Source organism: Telopea speciosissima, chromosome 6 (genome assembly GCF_018873765.1).
Source record: "Telopea speciosissima isolate NSW1024214 ecotype Mountain lineage chromosome 6, Tspe_v1, whole genome shotgun sequence".
NCBI lineage: Eukaryota > Viridiplantae > Streptophyta > Magnoliopsida > Proteales > Proteaceae > Telopea > Telopea speciosissima.
In genome coordinates, this window is record NC_057921.1 from 15703496 (window position 1) to 15723829 (window position 20334).

At 40.8% G+C, this 20334-nt stretch overlaps 1 protein-coding gene across 1 annotated transcript; it reads left to right on the forward strand.

Moving 5' to 3' along the window:
- The first annotated feature begins 727 nt into the window (after positions 1–727).
- On the forward strand, positions 728–6829 carry LOC122665470. The gene is made up of 4 exons (XM_043861623.1): positions 728–878; positions 3787–5470; positions 5638–6220; positions 6800–6829. The coding sequence occupies exons 1-4, from the start codon at positions 728–730 to the stop codon at positions 6827–6829; spliced, it is 2448 nt and encodes an 815-aa protein (XP_043717558.1).
- Positions 6830–20334: the final 13505 nt, after the last annotated feature.

Sequence of the window (20334 nt, forward strand, 5' to 3'; positions counted from 1 at the left end):
GGCATTCGATGTACTTAAGTGCACGGACGCACAAAAGATTATATGTGCGGGTTATCAGTTGCAGGGTGAAGCTGAAGCTTGGTGGAAAGCTACAAAGCCTAATTTGGAAGCTACTCACCCAAACTCCATGTGGGAGCAATTTAAAGAAGTTTTCTTCAAGAACTATTTCCCAGAGAGTTTCAGGGACAGAAAAGAAGCAGAATTCATCGCACTGGTGCAAGGAACCAAGTCAATGCTGGATTATCAACAGCGATTTGAGGACTTGTTCCATTTTTCTCCAGAGCACCAGAAAGGGGAAGTTAGTATGGCGAAGGAATTTGAGAAAGGACTCAAGACTGAGATCGGATCAGTGTTGTCAATCATGGACATTAGGGATTATGCTCAGATGGTTGACAAGGCGAAAACCATGGAAGATAGGTTTAAAGAGAAAGAGAAAGAGAAAGCTGTGACGTTGTCCGTAGGCAAAAGGCCAAACAATTTTCAGACCTATGCCTGGCCAAATAAAGTTTACCGTGGAACCAACTCAAATTCTGTCTCGACTCCGTATCGTAGGCCAAACATGAGTCAGAATCCTTTCCTCCCCACATTTAATCGACCTGCTCAGCCGGTGATGAGTCAAGCGACAACGGCAGCTTCGCCAGCTCGACTAGCAACAAGTCAAGTGACCCAAGCCTCAACACCTGATGCTCCACCCTTTAAGTGTTACCAGTGCAATAAGGAAGGGCATATGGCCAGAGATTGTAGAACACGTGGGTACAGCCACAACTCGCTGAATCAGCCCAACGCTAGGTCTTTCCATCCATGGGACAATCGGACGGGAGGAAAGCTGTTTGTGATGACGATTGAAGAAGCTGAGGGGAATCCCGATGTATTAACAGGTAAGTTGCTGAACACTACTAACTTATATGGACTAATTGGCTTACTACATGTAACCTAAATTACCTACGAACCCTAGGTATCTCAACCATACCCGCGCGAGTATTATTTGGCTCGGGTGCAACCTACTCTTTCGTCTCCTCAACCTTTGCAAGTAAGATGAAAGATCAACTAAGAGACATCAGGCACGAACTAGTAGTCAGCACGCTGACAGGGAGTGTCGTGAGCTTGAAGAAGGTCTACGACCCTTGTTAGATTGAAATTTGTGGGAAGAAACTAACCGCACAATTGATAAAGATGGATATAAATGATTTTGACGTAATCCTAGGCATGGATTGGCTATTTGCCTATGGTGCAAACGTCTTGTGTGCGGAGAAGAAGATAAGGTTCAACTTGAAAAATGGGTCAACGTTCACCTATCAAAGTGAACCCAAGAAGAAATCCAGGAGAATAACTTTGTCATCCCTCCAGGCGCGAAAGTTGCTTGACAATGGATGCCAAGGCTTTTTGGCCACAATAATAGACACAGATGCAAAGATAAAACCATTGGAGGAACTGGAAGTCGTCAGAGAATTTCCTGATGTCTTTCCAGAAGATCTGACGCAGCTACTGCCTGACCGTGATATAGAATTCATGATTGATCTGATTCCTGGTGCAACACCGGTATCCAAGGCACCATACCAAATGGCGCCAATTGAACTGAAAGAGTTGCAGGTTCAACTTCAAGACCTGCTGAAGAAAGGATTTATATGACCCAGTGTATCACCTTGGGGAGCACCCGTGTTGTTTGTCAAGAAGAAAGATGGAAGTATGCGGCTGTGTATCGACTACCGTGAGCTAAATAAGCTGATAATTAAGAATCGATATCCATTGCCGCGTATCGATGACCTATTCGATCAGTTACAAGGAGCACGAGTTTTCTCCAAAATTGATCTTAGGTCGGGATACCATTAATTGAAGATTAAGAGCGGTGATATCCATAAGACGGCGTTCTGAACTCGATACGGGCATTACGAATTTTTGGTTTTGTCGTTCGGATTAACCAACGCCCCGGCAACATTCATGGACATGATGAATACAGTATTCCATGACGTGCTAGATAAATTCATCATAGTATTCATTGATGACATCTTGGTATACTCTAAGGATGAGGAAGAACATGCGCGACACCTTACTTTCGTGTTGCAGTGATTGCGAGAACACCAGCTTTTCGCCAAATTCAGTAAATGTGAATTTTGGCTTCACCAAATTGGATTCCTAGGACACATCATCACCAAAGACGGCATCAAAGTAGACCCGGATAAGGTGAAAGCGGTTCTTGAATGGGAAACTTCGAAGAGTGCTACTGAGATTCAAAGTTTCTTAGGACTGGCCGGATATTACCGATGATTTATTGAGAATTTCTCACGGATTTCGGCACCAATGACAAAACTTACAAGAAAGGGAGCCAAATTTAAATGGAATGAAGCATGTGAGAAAAGTTTTCAAGAATTGAAGAACTGGTTGGTAAAAGCTCCAGTTTTGACCATTCCAGACGAAACCAGAGGAATGGTAGTATGTACCGACACATCCAGGACAGGATTGGGTGGCGTCTTGATGCAGAAAGGAAAGGTGGTCGCCTATGCCTCCAGGAAGTTGAAGGAACACGAGAAGAATTACCCCACTCATGATTTGGAGTTGGCAGCGGTAGTCTTCGCGTTAAAAATCTGGCGACATTACCTATACGGTGAAAGGAGCAAGATCTTCAGCGATCACAAAAGTTTGAAGTATTTCTTCACCCAAAAGGAGCTGAATATGAGATAGAGGCGATGGTTGGAATTGGTGAAAGACTATGATTGTGAAATCCAGTACCACCGTGGCAAGGCCAATGTTATGGAGGATGCATTAAGCTGAAAATCTCAGACTGCGTCCCTCGCATCTTTGGCCGTAAGTGAGCAGTTAATAGAGGAAGCTCAGAAATTTGATTAGGAACTCGTGATCGAGGGAACGGCTATGCAATTAGTAGCTATGAACCTTCAACCGTCGATATGAAAGGAAATAATTGTGAAACAACCATTGGATCCCGAGGTGGCCAAAATAATTTGGGAAGTTCAACAAGGTGTCCATAAGGACCCGGATTTTTCCTTGGCCCATGATGGTGCATTGAAGTTTGGAGATAGACTGTGCGTGCCTGATGACTTTGACGTCCAAGACCGAATTCTTAAAGAGGCGCACAACTCACCTTACACAGTGCACCCCGGAAGTACAAAGATGTACAAAGATTTGAAGAAGTATTACTGGTGGATGGGAATCAAGGAGACCATAGCAATATACGTGTCCAAGTGCCTCACCTGTCAACAGATAATAGCAGAGAGACACTGACCATATGGATTGTTGCAGCCACTTCCCATACCTGAGTGGAAGTGGGAAAGAATCACTATGGATTTCATGACAAATCTGCCCAACACCAGGAAAGGCATGAATGCAATTTGGGTGATTGTAGATGGACTAACAAAGGCGGCACACTTCATACCGATCAAGATAAGTTACCCAATGGAGAAGCTTGCCCGCATATATATTGAAAACATAGTTCGGTTACACGGCATGCCCGTCAATATTGTGTCTGATAGAGATCCTCGGTTCACCTCAATACCAAGCCCTGTCACACCCCAGTCAGTTTGTACATCACAATATTCAAACATGTAGTAATTAGGTAATACACACCATATCCCATAAGTACATCTACACATGTTTATCTCTATATATACTCTAAATATTTATTATAGATACATCCATGCAATCATCCCAAGCCCCTAAATGTTTTTTTCACTCATCCTTATTGAGAAATTTCACCCCTTTGGGTTTAAGAAAATTGTGCTTGATTAGTGTAAAATCACTTATTATCACTTGTTTGCCATGATATTGTGCGAGGTATCGAACAAAAAGCTGCCAGCCCTACTGCAGTTTTGAAGGTGGATCTTCACAAGGCCTACGACTCTCTAAGTCGGAAATTTTTGTTTGATGTGATGGGAAGAATGGGATTCTCAGATAAGTTCATAGGGTGGGTGAAGGCCTGTGTAACCACTCCTATGTTCTCTGTCCTTATAAATGGTAGCCCGGCTGGTTTCTTCAATGGAGGGAGAGGGATTCGACAAGGGGATCCATTGTCCCCCTATCTGTTCACCCTTGCTATGGAGGCCTTCACTGGAATTATGCGAAGGCTTGAGATTGATGGTCAGATTAAGCTGCTGCCCCGCTGTAAATCATTTCACCTTTCACACCTCATTTTTGCAGATGATCTTATGATTTTTGTGAAGGGGAACCGCGATTCTATTTTAGCTAGTTTGGGGGGTCTGGATGAGTTTGCTGCCCTCTCCGGGTTTCAACTTAACAGATCTAAGTCCTCTATTATTTTAGGGGGCCTTACCCAAACTAGTAGTCTGGAACTTTTGGATTTAACGGGTTTTTCGGAAACCAAGCTGCCTATTAGGTACCTTGGAGTTCCTCTTGTGTCCGGCAGGTTATCCATGAAAGATTGCAGCCCCATCTTGGACTTGGTTCGTCGAAAGTTGGAAGGGTGGAAGGCTAGATTCCTCTCTTATGCTGGTCGTCTTCAACTCTTAGCTTCAGTTCTTCAAGGAAGTTACATTTACTGGGCAGGGATTTTCGGCCTTCCTGGTAATGTTATCACCAAGCTGGAGTCTATGTTCTCTAACTTCCTTTGGTCAGGTCCCTCTCTTCAACGGAAGACCCACTTTATTTCTTGGGATGCGGTCTGTAAACCAAAATCAGAGGGAGGTTTGGGAATCAAGCGGATCAAAGAAATGAATATTGCCGGAATTATGAAGCAAATTTGGTGGATTGCCTCCAAGCAGGATCGGCTTTGGGTTAAGTGGGTTCAGCAAAGATACCTAAAGCAAGAGTCTCTTTGGACAGTCAAGGGTCTCAACAACTGCTCCTGGGTCTGGCGTAAAGTTTTGAAGTATAGGGACAAAGCCCTTCCCCTTATCAAAACTATCATTGGGGATGGGGCTGCTACAAAGCTTTGGCTTGATAATTGGCACCCGTTTGGAGTTCTCTTGAATAGATTTGGTAGCAGGATATGCTACGACGCAGGCTCCTACTCTCTTGCTGCCCGACATGCGTGTGTCAAGGAGATTGTGCGTGATGGAGATTGGTACCCTGGCCCCTCTACATCTTTTGACCTCATTGATATATGGAGGGCCCTTCCAACCATTGAAAAATTTCACGATGAGGTTCCGGATTTGACAGTTTGGATTGGCAACTCTTCGGGTAATTTCACTTCCAAATCAGCTTGGAATGCTGTCCGCACAAGAACTGCCCATACAGATTGGAGTGAAGCTGTTTGGTTTGAAAGGGGGATTAATTCCCATTGCTTTATAGCTTGGAGATGCCTTTCGGATGCCCTCCCTACAAGGGACAACCTCATTCATAGACATATTCGGCTCCTCATCATTGTGAGTTTTTGCTGGAACGAAAGCGAAATCATCTTTTCTTTGGGTGCCCCTTCTCTACTGACATTTGGAAAATTATTTATGAGCTTTGCTTTCATGATGGAACCATGCCAAGCAATGTCATTGATGCAGCCATCTCGGTTAGATATGCCGCAGGTAGAGCAGGGAAGTTGGGGCTGGTCACCAAGCTTGCGTTCTGTGCCACAATCAAGCATATCTGGTCGGAGAGAAATTTCAGAATTTTCAGGAACAAAATCAGACCTAAGGACCAGATCATAGGGGCTATAAAGGGGGATGTTATTGGCAGATTATCTTCCATTTCTTTGGTGGGTGACCCTACTACTGCCAACCTTCATATTGCTGCCAAATGGGGTCTTCAAGTTCATTGGACTGCTCGAATTCCAAAGGCCTGCTCTTGGTTTGCCCCTAATCCGAATATGGTTGCTCTCCATTGTGATGGGTCTCTTGCAGATGACAAAGCAAGCTTTGGGGGCCTCATTCGTGATGGATGTGGGGACCCCATAGCTGCCTATGCTGGTCAAGGGGAAGATCTTTCGGTGCTGTCCATGGAGTTTAAGGCTATTTACAAAGGAATTTCCCTTTGTATCGAGAAGGGCTTGTATGATGTTTCTGTTAGGTCGGATTCGAAGCTGGCCGTCGACATTTTGAATGGGCAGATCACTGGGCCCTGGCAAATCCTTATTTTGAAAAGTAAGATCCTCTCTAAATTTAGGCTGCTGAGGTCTAAAGAATTAGTTCATGTTTGGAGAGAACAGAACCAGCCCGCAGATTTCATGGCTTCCCTCCCTACTGACCCCTCTGGAACCTATTGGGAGCTTGAGTCTTTCCCTCTGGAGCTGACCATTCTCATAAAGAAAGATAAGGAGCTAGTAACCTATTATAGGATGTAGCCTTAGGGGTTTTCTTTCTCCCTGCTGTTTGATAGGGCCTGTCCTATCTTGCTTAGGGCCCTTTTCCCCGTTTTTGGGTTCTTAAAAGGATGCCTTTCTTTGTACATTTTTCTTTTCTTAGTAATACAAATCTTACTTATAAAAAAAAAATCATTATATATATTTTTTATATATATATATTTTTTTACCATCTAAGAAAGTTCATATGTTTATGTTCATTAAGGGTAATATGGTCAAATCTCAAGTCCTTGTATGTAAATAGCCCAAAATAGTAAAATTGCACACACTGGGCGATGGCACTGGGCGATGTGGCAACGCCCAGAGACATCGCCCAGAGAATCGGGCGCAGGCTTTTTATATCCGAGAGGGCCCCATTTGACTTCTAACTTCTTCTAAACCTCTCTAAACACCTAGGAGAAGTACTTAGAGGGTGAGGGGACCATCTCAACACCAAATCTTTGCTTTTCCTCGAGTCAATCATGAACCTACACGTACCTAGGTGTGTTTTCTTAGTTACTTTGTCTTTTCTTTAAATTCTTTTTGTTCCCTCTTGCTTAGGTTAGGGTTTTGTCAACTTTCTTGTCCTAACCATGTTATTTTCTTCTCTTTTTGTAGAAAATGTCTACAAGTCACCGTACGGCTAGGAAATCGGTAGCCCAGAAGCGACTACGGGTTGAGTCAGAGGATTCTTTGGCATCCACAGTACCTCCTTCATCTCCTAGTGATGATTCTTCTCTGGAGGAACCCAACTTCGATCATTTCCTCTTCTCTAGGTACGAATATGCTAAGGAGTGGAAAAATTTTGAATCTCTAAAGATAGTGAATGGTCGGGTAGTCTGGGTAGAAGACTTTCACCAATACAATCTTTATACTAGGTTCAACATTTTGGGTTGGACCCCCATGTTGGCACCCACCGAGCCATGCTATCCTTTCTTGGTTCGGTACTTTTACTACAACCTAGGGCCTTCTAGTACCCAAGAGTTTGGAGTGGAGAGTAGGGTGAAGGGAACGGATATTAGGCTGACCACTACCTTATTAACAGAGATTTTGGGTTTACCTGACTCAGGAGAGAGGGGTTACTATCAGTCACGGATGGACATCTCAGATATGTTCTCTTTGGAGAGCAGGAGAACGGTCTTCAAAGCATCGACAGGGTCACAGAGCACACCTAGGTCTAAAACTTCTTACAAACCTAGTGCCCGCGTGATCAGTGGGTGTGTAACCTACAACATTTACCTTAAAGGCGGTAACAAGGGTAGCATATCCATGATGAGGGCGTAGATCACATACTGTCTCTTGGGAGCTGGGAAGGGAGGTCCAGTTATAAACCTTCCATATCTATTGCTTTAGGTAATGCTTTACCATGCTAGGAACCCAGCTGATGGGAACCTTCCTTATGGGAAGTTCCTCACTTTAGTCTTCCGTTACTTTGGGGTTCCCTTGGAGGGCGAGTATGTTGATAAGGACCGATCCAGGCCCATTGACAAGACTTCCATTCTGAAAATGAAGGTGCCTGGAGAGGATCCATCAGAGCGTGAGGCTCTTCTTACATTCATGGAGTGCAGACTAGGACTAATAGCTTGAAATAATAAAATATGTAAAAAAAAATAAAAAAATAAAAGCTACAGGGGAGGTAGTTGCAATTAAATAAAAGATGCATAATTTCCATTAAATAAAAGATAACTGTAGCCAACCACTACATAAGTTTCACCGACAAATTGAAAGATTAACAATTACATAGCTGATAAAAAAAAAAGAAACACTAAAATTTCAAACATCCTAAAGAAAGAAAAGTACATTAGCATAATAAAAGGAAAATAGTCTGAAACACATAGTATGGACTGGCAGGAGCAGATCAAGAACTACTCGGTGGGAGGTAAGTCATCTAGAGGAGGCTATGTCTGGCGAGAGTTAACCCCGTAGAATCTGTCCCAGAAATCAAATCGCTGCTTGCCAGATCCCACTCTCGTCTCCAAGGAAGTGAAACCCTGATCCACCCTAGTAGCCAAACTAGAAAGCTGGGAACCGAGGCCCTGGAAGTGTGTTATCATCTGCACCCAATCAGAAGGCCCTGGAACCTGAGAGCTAGTAGCACCAATAATCTCATATGCAGGTAGATCAGTAAACTGAGTGTCAAAGCCCTCGAAATCACCTGGACCTATACCCTGCTCCTCTACATGTATGCCCTGGGTGTCTCCCCCAATGTTCCCCTGCTCCTCTCCAAGCAACCCCTCATCGAGCGCATCACCACCCTGCTCCTCCCCTGCTGCTCATCTCCAGGCATCATCTGCTCCTCACCCTCTGGTGGATCCTCTCCAGGCACCTTCATCTTCAGAATGGAAGTCTTCTCAATGGGCTTGGATCGGTCTTTATCAACATACTCGCCCTCCAAGGGAACCCCAAAGTAAAGGAAGACTAAAGTGAGGAACTTCCCATAAGGAAGGTTCCCATCACCTGGAGCAAGCTCTGTCACCCCCAAAACCACCCCCTAGGAGGATTAGGTAGGTGACCTAAATTGCATAACGGCAATCCGCCAAATCCCACGGATCTAGAAGCAGTACTTACATTCACAGAACCACATTCATCTCATTACCATAAGTAAGATCAGAGTGCTACAGATAAACTACAATTTCAATAAAGAAAGGAAGCATAGCGATACGGGGAAATGATGATAATATATACATAAATAAGTTTGTACATTTCCCACCAACCCACAAACATAAAGACAAAGTTGACAGAACCAAAGCTAAAACTACTATATACACATATATATACAGGGTGAGCATACTCAACCCCAAAAAGAAAAGAAAGTTAAAACTACAACTGGTCCACAGTCAGAACGGGGATGAACTCCTAGCAAGAACAAAAAGGAGTCCCCAAACCAAAAAGCAACAGCAACACTTTTCAACGGTCTTTATCAATGACCACCGAGACAGTACGCAGGATCTGTATGACCTCCGTCAAGGTCCACACCAACATCATCGTAACAACCAGGACTCTCCTCCTCGAGATAAGCCTCCATGCCACACTGGCATCGATCTGCAAAATCATCTAAGAAAAACATTGTATAACAGAGTGTGAGCCCCACTGAGCTCGTGAGCAAATAACATCAATCATGCATGCATATGCAATCACAATTCATAGTTCATATGATCCTACATGATGTGCAAGTCTAGTTTATTATTAATCACCTAACAATACAACTAAGTCAGGGTAGTGCTACTACAATCCCCAATACATGTATCCCTAGTGCGGGCTTCTATCCCCTTCCCGCGATACACCCATTGAGTTGTCAGAGAGGACCAGTCAACTCCCGCATCAGTCACCAAGGTCAGCCCGACCAGCCCTCTGTGATTAACCTGTAGGGAAATCCATTTCTTTTCTCTTTTCTTTTCTTTGGTATACAGCCCATATTCACCATTCCGGTGTTCTTTCGTTTCTTTACATTCACCATTCCGGTGTTCTTTCATTTCTTTACATTCACCATTCCGGTGTTCTTTCATTTCTTTTCATTTCTTTTCTCAAATATATATGGTCGCACTCACAAGCATCCAACACCTAAACCCCTGTTGGCAAGGGTGCGTAGCACGGGTGATAAAACTCTAGCCCCATGTCTATATGGCATCGTATGAGTCGGGTGGTGTCAACCGCATCCCATTCTACGGGCTACCACAGGCCTCATTTCCAAGCCGACTACGGCATCTAGTCTAACAATCATAATCATCATAATAGAATTCACAGTGTTGATCAACAGATAGTCATTATGCAGTAATTTGAGTAGTTTGAACAGAAATAAATAACACAACATATATGTTTCAAGTTTTATTAGCCGGCATAGTATCATAATTACACATGTACGCACAATAGAATTATTCACTCACCTGAGTTTGGTTCTAGATACTCAGTTGCAAACTCAGTTCCAACAGCAGTCTGGTTGTTGTCCTTGAGCGCAGGATCAAGTCCTAAATATAAATCAGATAATCTCTTATTAAGTCTTCAGTCTATCACTGGTACTCCTAGGGTTAACCTAAGCTTACTGGGTTGACCTGGTGCTTGATTGGTACTCATTTGGGATCACCGGGCCTTGCACTGGGCCTTAGGTCATGTCCCGGTGCATGGGCCAGAGTCAGTGGCACAAGGGTAAAATGGTCATTTTCAATAGTTGTACCTGACCCTAGACCAGATCAGGCTTACAGTGCTGTCCATAGCTTGCTTGTGCTGCAGGACCAAGTACAACAGGGTTTCCTTTACCTGTGGGGCCCACTAGGGTTCCAAAGTATTCCTTGATCATAAACAGATGTGGGGAAGGGCTTTTTAGTAATTTTCCAACCACCTACAATGTCCAAAAGCCGAAGGGTGAGATTCCCCAAAGTCAGATCAGCAATACAACAACTTTTCCTTCACTGGGCGATGGCTCTGGGCGTTGGGTGCATCGCCCAGTGCCCTCAAATCGTCATTGGGTTGAGTTCCCAAGGCTAGGCTTTTTAGGCTAGGCTCATTCTTGATCCTTTGCATGTTAGGGGGGTTAGGTAGCCCCTGAGATGGCCTACCTATGGGTCCAAATGGATCATTGATCAGGTCCACCATCAGGCTGCCCAGACAACCCAATAAATAATGTCACAGGGTTTTCTCCAAGCTTGGATCTCAGTCTCAGCCACATGCAAGGCTGGAAATGGTTGCAAAATAGGGTTTCATGGCTGTGATTACCTAGGGTTAGGTCTGTGCAGCCATGGCTTGCATCTAGGACTTCAATCAGTCAACCAGGAGTGAATCTGGATAGTGCAGCTATGCACAGCCAGAATCAGCTCAAAAATCACAGATCTTCCATTATTAAGGCTAGCATGGCAGATCTGGAGCTGTTCTGGGCAAACCCTAGCTGTTCACGACTGCCCAGGGAGCAGAAATACTCCAAACATAGAGAAAAGATGTGGACAGAAGGTATAGGCATACATGTTTATACCTGAGATGGCTGAGAGAGGGCTCGGTTCCAGCTGTGAAGGGTGGCAGCACCTCCCCCTTCCTTCTTGTTTGAGTTAAAATAATACCGTAAGCGTACGGATCAATCGTAGCTACGGGTCGAACACGAGGAGATATACGCCACTCTATTTAACTAACTTAAAAGTAATGCAAAGTGAACCAAATTAAAGTGTTAAATTAAACTAATTAAATTAATAAAAATTAATGCATCTTAACTCATAAGCATCTAACAAAATTAAGGGATTAAATTGACGTCCTAGCACATGAGCATCTAACCTATCAGACTAACCCAAATTGAAAGGAATAAAAATACAACCACACATAATAACCACATAAAAAGGAATAAGGGAATAAAAGTACATCCACAAACCACAACCATATATATAAAAACAATAAAAGAAATAGAGGGAGAAGAAGAAGAAGATAGAGAGATAGAGGAGAGGGAGAATGAGATTGAGAGTTTAGATAGTAAAACCTGGATGTGCTTGCATGAATGTAATTGAAAATCTTGAATATTTGCATAAACTTACCATGGCCTCCTCTTCTAAATCTTCAAGCCTTGTCATCAACTTAAGAACTTAGACTAGAAGGCTTAAAACCTAAACTAGAATTAAGAAATTACAACCCAATTGAAGACTTAAATTGAAATTAAAGCATAAACTAAACCTATTACAACCATTAAATGAAAATCAAAAAGCAAACTAGAACTTAGAAAAGCCAAAAACCATAACTTAGAAGGAGAAGAAGAAAAGAAATTTTACTAAGTGAATGAACTAAAAATTACACTAAAAACTGAATTAAAATTGAACTAGAAACTAACTAAAAACTGAACTAAAAAAAACTAACTTCTTACAACCCAGAGGGTAAGGGGTATTTATAAAGGGAAGAGAGGAGAAGAGAGAAGAGGGAAGTGTAGGAGAAATACTCCCTAAGAAAAGAGAGCATTCTCTTCTCCTTCCTCTTTTACAATGCCTTGAATCCTAAGAAAAAAGAAAAAAATAGAAAGAAGAAGAAGAGAAGATTGTTTACATAGATCTTCTATTTCTAGAAAAGTAAACTTCCAATTCTAACAAGTGCTTCCTTTTCTTTGTAGATATCTTCTCCAAGCAATAAAATCAAAGCATCTTTGATTTTTCAACTTTCCATAGGTGAGAGAATATCTATCAAAATAAATCTATCCCAAGTAGAATTTCAAAAGTGCCCTTGAGAAGTTGGAGGAGAGAGAGAGTAAGGGTGATGACTAGGATTCCTTCAAGAATAAATAAAATACTCATTCTGTCCTTCAAAAAACGTAGAGCATGGGGTGTTTATATAGGCCTCACCATTGTGTTCCTTGCGAAAAACCACCCAAAATAGACCCAAATTTCGTCCAATTTGGAGTTCGGAAGCCCAAGATATCTCAAATTGAAGTTGGACTGTCCAGAGCCCTCCAAATGGAATCTTTCGGGTACAGGAAATATAACTTCTGGTTATTGCGTTAAGACCCCTAGAATCCGAACTTTTGCTTCACTTGGTCTCCGGCTGACTACCAATAATTATAAATAAACCCCTACAGACCATTTTCGTGCTTCGTTACGGAAACGGCCGTAACTTCTTCTTTTCAACTCGGAATCATGTGTCATTTGAACCGTTGCGAAGCTGACTCGATGGGCAACGCATCCAAGTCATTAACATCTCTAAATAGCTTAAAAACATTTTCTTAACATCATCTCCTCCATTCTCACAAGAATTCACCTAAAACCTGAAAAGCACAAGAAAGCACCAAGTAACTCTGTCCAATGTGGTAAAATGTATGCTTTATGCCCTAAGATTTCACACATAAATGTGCTCATCAGATTCCCCCACACTTGAACATTACTTGTCCTCAAGTAAGGCAAAAATAAAAACTAACCTAGAATGCAGAAAATCCTAACTCACTTTCGTAGGAATCACGGTTGCACTTAGCATGTGCAACAAGCCTTTAAACCCCTAGGTTACCCCTAGTGGAAGAGTTGTGTCTCATGGGTGTTTGCAGTGAATATACACCCAAAATTCAATTGTAAATAAATTCTGCAAATTTTAATCATGGCATAAGTAAGACAGTGCACATAATCCCAAAAAGTGTTCAACTAAAGATCAAGGAGTCGCGTCCTCCTCAATAAAATCGTCAAACCTAGGAGGTTTGGACAAATTAACATGTGAGACAATGGAATCCTCAAAATGACAATTATCTAAGTTTTCCAATGAGAGAGAGGGAGATCGAATTTTCTGGGTTTCTATGTTATCATGAAAATCTGATTCTAAATCAATAAAAACACTAGGCTTACTAAAATCAGAAATTTCAGGAAAAAGTTGGACTTCCCCAAGTAGCTCATCAAATCTCGCTTCACTAATATCCTGAGGAGACTCAATCTCAACAAATAAATCATTATGAAACGCAGCTGGTTGGGAATGACTCTCATTAACCTCAAACTGGGGTGGTGGACTTTCAATATCATTAAACTGAGGATGGGGCGGTTCAGGCTGACTAGGTAATGTACCCGTTTCCTCCTCTTGCACCATGGTTATCAGTTGAGAGAGTTGCTTCTCCATGGTATTTTGGCTTGTTGTGAGAAGGTCTATGTATTTCTCAAGCTCATTCAGTTTGGCCTCCTCACCCATGTTTTGAAACTCAAGGGGTTGGTGATATGGTTTAAGAAGAGGTGGTCCATTGAGATTTAATGGAGGGTTGGGCATTGGAGGACCAAACTGACCATGATATTGGAAATTGGGTGGTCCAGCTTGATTATTCCATTGATCCCACAAAAAATCGGGATGATCACTCCACCCCTGATTGTAAGTGCCAAAAGAATTGTATTGAAATTGAGGACTCACATTCTCATCACCATAGCTACCCCCATAAAGATTAGGGCATCCTTCCATAACATGGATTGTCTGGGGAAGTGACCAATCAAAATTTTCTGAAAGCCCATAGTTGGGTTGGGGAGCAAAATTGTACTGGGGTGGTGCAAAATTGTTCTCTCTCTCACTACTTTTGGCTTCCCTAACCTGTTTAAACATTTCCTCCAAAATCATGGTTGCCTTAGCATAGGTCCATCTTTCCCCCAAAGTCTTATATGGAAGTGTATCTCCCATTATTCTAAATTAACCACCTATCCCAAATTGAGGTCTCCTATAAAAAAAGTTTAAAGAAAAATAAAAGACTAGAAAAAAAAAATACTAAAAACAAGAGGGACCCCAAGGTAGATAGTGCATCTATCCCTCAGAAATCGAAACAATGGTTCCAAAGCTGTAAGGTTGCCATATAGGTTGACAACAAGGGAACCCGCATAGTCTTCACGAGCCACCTACGGGCGACTCCAAATGGATTCTGATGTAGGGTGGAGGACTACTATACGTTTATGTTTATGTTTCCAACGCTCTCACTATGTCGCTTTCCTGTTATAAAGAGTGGTCACCTCCAAAGATAAGTCACATGCCAATCCAAACCACCCAACGAATCAAGGGGCACCAAGATTGGCTGGGTTTGGGCATATGAAGGACTTTAGATTGGGCGCACACTATTTGAAACAGAAGAGAAACAAGAAGAGGTTTTCAAAAACCTTTTTTTTTTTTTTTAATTTTTAAGAGAAGAGGAGAAAGAGAAGAAACTAAAGCACTTCGAATTACTTAAAAATCAGAAAAATAAAGTGGTCAATAATCTCCCCGGCAACGGCGCCAAAAACTTGTTTGAGTTAAAATAATACCGTAAGCGTACGGATCAATCGTAGCTACGGGTCGAACATGAGGAGATATACGCCACTCTATTTAACTAACTTAAAAGTAATGCAAAGTGAACCAAATTAAAGTGTTAAATTAAACTAATTAAATTAATAAAAATTAATGCATCTTAACTCATAAGCATCTAACAAAATTAAGGGATTAAATTGACGTCCTAGCACATGAGCATCTAACCTATCAGACTAACCCAAATTGAAAGGAATAAAAATACAACCACACATAATAACTACATAAAAAGGAATAAGGGAATAAAAGTACATCCACAAACCACAACCATATATAAAAAAAAACTAAAAGAAATAGAGGGAGAAGAAGAAGAAGATAGAGAGAGATAGAGGAGGGGGAGAATGAGATTGAGAGTTTAGATAGTAAAACCTGGATGTGCTTGCATGAATGTAATTGAAAAGCTTGAATATTTGCATAAACTTACCATGGCCTCCTCTTCTAAATCTTCAAGTCTTGTCATCAACTTAAGAACTTAGACTAGAAGGCTTAAAACCTAAACTAGAATTAAGAAATTACAACCCAATTGAAGACTTAAATTGAAATTAAAGCATAAACTAAACCTATTACAACCATTAAACGAAAATTAAAAAGCAAACTAGAACTTAGAAAAGCCAAAAACCATAACTTAGAAGGAGAAGAAGAAAAGAAATTTTACTAAGTGAATGAACTAAAAATTACACTAAAAACTGAATTAAAATTGAACTAGAAATTAACTAAAAACTGAACTAAAAAAAACTAACTTCTTACAACCCAGAGGGTAAGGGGTATTTATAAAGGGAAGAGAGGAGAAGAGAGAAGAGGGAAGTGTAGGAGAAATACTCCCTAAGAAAAGAGAACATTCTCTTCTCCTTCCTCTTTTACAATGCCTTGAATCCTAAGAAAAAAGAAAAAAATAGAAAGAAGAAGAAGAGAAGATTGTTTACATAGACCTTCTATTTCTAGAAAAGTAAACTTCCAATTCTAACAAGTGCTTCCTTTTCTTTGTAGATATCTTCTCCAAGCAATAAAATCAAAGCATCTTTGATTTTTCAACTTTCCATAGGTGAGAGAATATCTTTCAAAATAAATCTATCCCAAGTAGAATTTTAAAAGTGCCCTTGAGAAGTTGGAGGAGAGAGAGAGTAAGGGTGATGACTAGGATTCCTTCAAGAATAAATAAAATACCCATTCTGTCCTTCAAAAAACGTAGAGCATGGGGTGTTTATATAGGCCTCACCATTGTGTTCCTTGTGAAAAACCACCCAAAATAGACCCAAATTTCGTCCAATTTGGAGTTCGGAAACCCAAGATATCTCAAGTTGAAGTTGGACTGTCCAGAGCCCTCCAAATGGAATCTTTCGGGTACAGGAAATATAACTTCTGGTTATTGCGTTAAGACCCCTAGAATCCGAACTTTTGCTTCACTTGGTCTCCGGCTGACTACCAATAATTATAAATAAACCCCTACAGACCATTTTCGTGCTTCATTACGGAAACGGCCGTAACTTCTTCTTTTCAATTCGGAATCATGTGTCATTTGAACCGTTGCGAAGCTGACTCGATGGGCAACGCATCCAAGTCATTAACATCTCTAAATAGCTTAAAAACATTTTCTTAACATCATCTCCTCCATTCTCACAAGAATTCACCTAAAACCTGAAAAGCACAAGAAAGCACCAAGTAACTCTGTCCAATGTGGTAAAATGTATGCTTTATGCCCTAAGATTTCACACATAAATGTGCTCATCAGATTCGCTCACACTTGAACATTACTTGTCCTCAAGTAAGGTAAAAATAAAAACTAACCTAGAATGCAGAAAATCCTAACTCACTTTCGTAGGAATCACGGTTGCACTTAGCATGTGCAACAAGCCTTTAAACCCCTAGGTTACCCCTAGTGGAAGAGTTGTGTCTCATGGGTGTTTGCAGTGAATATACACCCAAAATTCAATTGTAAATAAATTCTGCAAATTTTAATCATGGCATAAGTAAGACAGTGTACATAATCCCAAAAAGTGTTCAACTAAAGATCAAGGAGTCAAAGGTTCCCCCACACTTGAATTTTATCACCCCACATCAATTCAAGTAATAAGCATGTATCAAGATTAAGGGATCTCCTCATATTTTCTGAACACTACTCACCTTCAAGTAAACCACTCATAATATCAATGGAACCAAAGACTTAGGCTTTGAGTATTTTTGACCATACTTTCTTTTTTAGGCATTAAGGCAAAAGCTTTTTTTTCTTTCTCAACAACAAACTCTTTTTCTACTCCACTACTGTTCCCTGAATGACATGGTGGAGCATACACCAGACACCCAAATACTTGGTAGCTTCGCTTTTTGCATATATCCATAAGACATTGAGAAATTGATGCAAGAGGTTTTTTTTTTTTTGAGTTTCCTTCCAAGGAATTTCGATCAAGTCACCCTGCTTCATGAGGCACACTGCCCTGTCTAGTCCCAAGGAATTCCACTTTCCTTTCTTTTTTTTTTCTTTTTCTTTTTTGCTTTCATTAACTTTCATGCTTTACCTTGCCACAAACAAATTGGTCTCAACTACTAGTCAAAAGATCAAAGGGTCCATAAAATACATAGAGAAATCTAACCATCAAATGAAATAATGTTCATATTTTCCAATTCAATCACTCTCACCGGATACAAACCAACCACCGTCCTTGAAAAGGGATTTTTTTATTATTTCGAATGCTAGGACACCTAATTCCCTCTTTCTCTCGTTTTGCAATCAAAGAGACATATGCACAAAATCAAACTATTGCCACAATCAAAATTCATCAATTAAGCCCAACATCCCCCCCACACTTAATTCATGTAGTGTCCTCAATGCATGCATAAAAGAAAAAAAATAAGGACAAGGGAGGAGATGAAGGGGCTTACCAGATATAATCAACAAAGACGATCATGAAGAGACATGAGCTCTACAAAAAGTGCTAGGAGCAGTAATAGAACTCTCAATCCATGACCAGTAAATGGAGAAATAGCTTCAGAACCAGAAAACATTCGACCATGAATTTTAGTAAAGCAAGAAATAATATGGAAGTTAAGCACAACTGAGAAATATCCAATAGAAAAATCTGTCCTCATGAGACAGTGAAAAATGAAGGCAATAAAACGCAAGCCATAAATCCTTCCCTTCTCTCCCATTTGCAGTGTAGAACACTTATCATTCTTTGAAAAACCAACCAAAAAGGGATCACAATAAGCATCAGATTATGAATAACCTCATCTAAATAATCATAAAAAATTGGAGGTTTACTCAAATCAATCCTAGCAATACAACTATCCGCACATTGTATAACTTGGTTTGCCAAATAAGGATCATGGAAATATGCTTGAAAGGCATTATGACTAACATTGTCCTCCTCAATAAAATCGTCAAACCTAGGAGGTTTGGACAAATTAACATGTGAGACAATGGAATCCTCAAAATGACAATTATCTAAGTTTTCCAATGAGAGAGGGGGAGATCGAATTTTCTGGGTTTCTATGTTATCATGAAAATCTGATTCTAAATTAATAAAAACACTAGGCTTACTAAAATCAGAAATTTCAGAAAAAAGTTGGACTTCCCCAAGTAGCTCATCAAATCTCGCTTCACTAATATCCTGAGGAGACTCAATCTCAACAAATAAATCATTATGAAACGCAGCTGGTTGGGAATGACTCTCATTAACCTCAAACTGGGGTGGTGGACTTTCAATATCATTAAACTGAGGATGGGGCGGTTCAGGCTGACTAGGTAATGTACCCGTTTCCTCCTCTTGCACCATGGTTATCAGTTGAGAGAGTTGCTTCTCCATGGTATTTTGGCTTGTTGTGAGAAGGTCTATGTATTTCTCAAGCTCATTCAGTTTGGCCTCCTCACCCATGTTTTGAAACTCAAGGGGTTGGTGATATGGTTTAAGAAGAGGTGGCCCATTGAGATTTAATGGAGGGTTGGGCATTGGAGGACCAAACTGACCATGATATTGGAAATTGGGTGGTCCAGCTTGATTATTCCATTGATCCCACAAAAAATCGGGATGATCACTCCACCCCTGATTGTAAGTGCCAAAAGAATTGTATTGAAATTGAGGACTCACATTCTCATCACCATAGCTACCCCCATAAAGATTAGGGCATCCTTCCATAACATGGATTGTCTGGGGAAGTGACCAATCAAAATTTTCTGAAAGCCCATAGTTGGGTTGGGGAGCAAAATTGTACTGGGGTGGTGCAAAATTGTTCTCTCTCTCACTACTTTTGGCTTCCCTAACCTATTTAAACATTTCCTCCAAAATCATGGTTGCCTTAGCATAGGTCCATCTTTCCCCCAAAGTCTTATATGGAAGTGTATCTCCCATTATTCTAAATTAACCACCTATCCCAAATTGAGGTCTCCTATAAAAAAAGTTTAAAGAAAAATAAAAGACTAGAAAAAAAATAAATACTAAAAACAAGAGGGAGCCCAAGGTAGATAGTGCATCTATCCCTCAGAAATCGAAACAATGGTTCTAAAGCTGTAAGGTTGCCATATAGGTTGACAGCAAGGGAACCCGTATAGTCTTCACGAGCCACCTATCGGCTACTCCAAATGGATTCTGATGTAGGGTGGAGGACTACTATACGTTTATGTTTATGTTTCCAACGCTCTCACTATGTCGCTTTCCTGTTATAAAGAGTGGTCACCTCCAAAGATAAGTCACATGCCAATCCAAACCACCCAACGAATCAAGGGGCACCAAGATTGGCTGGGTTTGGGCATATGAAGGACTTTAGATTGGGCGCACACTATTCGAAACAGAAGAGAAACAAGAAGAGGTTTTCAAAAACCTTTTTTTTTTTTTTTAATTTTTAAGAGAAGAAGAGAAAGAGAAGAAACTAAAGCACTTCGAATTACTTAAAAATCAAAAAAATAAAGTGGTCAATAATCTCCCCGGCAACAGCGCCAAAAACTTGTTTGAGTTAAAATAATACCGTAAACGGATCAATTGTAGCTACGGGTCGAACACGAGGAGATATACGCCACTCTATTTAACTAACTTAAAAGTAATGCAAAGTGTTAAATTAAACTAATTAAATTAATAAAAATTAATGCATCTTAACTCATAAGCATCTAACAAAATTAAGGGATTAAATTGACGTCCTAACACATGAGCATCTAACCTATCAGACTAACCCAAATTGAAAGGAATAAAAATACAACCACACATAATAACCACATAAAAAGGAATAAGGGAATAAAAGTACATCCACAAACCACAACCATATATAAAAAAAAATAAAAGAAATAGAGGGAGAAGAAGAAGAAGATAGAGAGAGATAGAGGAGAGGGAGAATGAGATTGAGAGTTTAGATAGTAAAACCTGGAT

Bases quoted from the DNA above. Each gene is read 5' to 3' on its own strand.
- LOC122665470 (XM_043861623.1), top strand. From the start codon at position 728: ATGGCCAGAGATTGTAGAACACGTGGGTACAGCCACAACTCGCTGAAT. The intron at 879-3,786 runs GTAAGTTGCTGA...ATATTGTGCGAG, and splicing joins GAATCCCGATGTATTAACAG to GTATCGAACAAAAAGCTGCC. The intron at 6,221-6,799 runs GTAACCTATTAT...CCTCTTGCTTAG, and splicing joins TAAAGAAAGATAAGGAGCTA to GTTAGGGTTTTGTCAACTTT.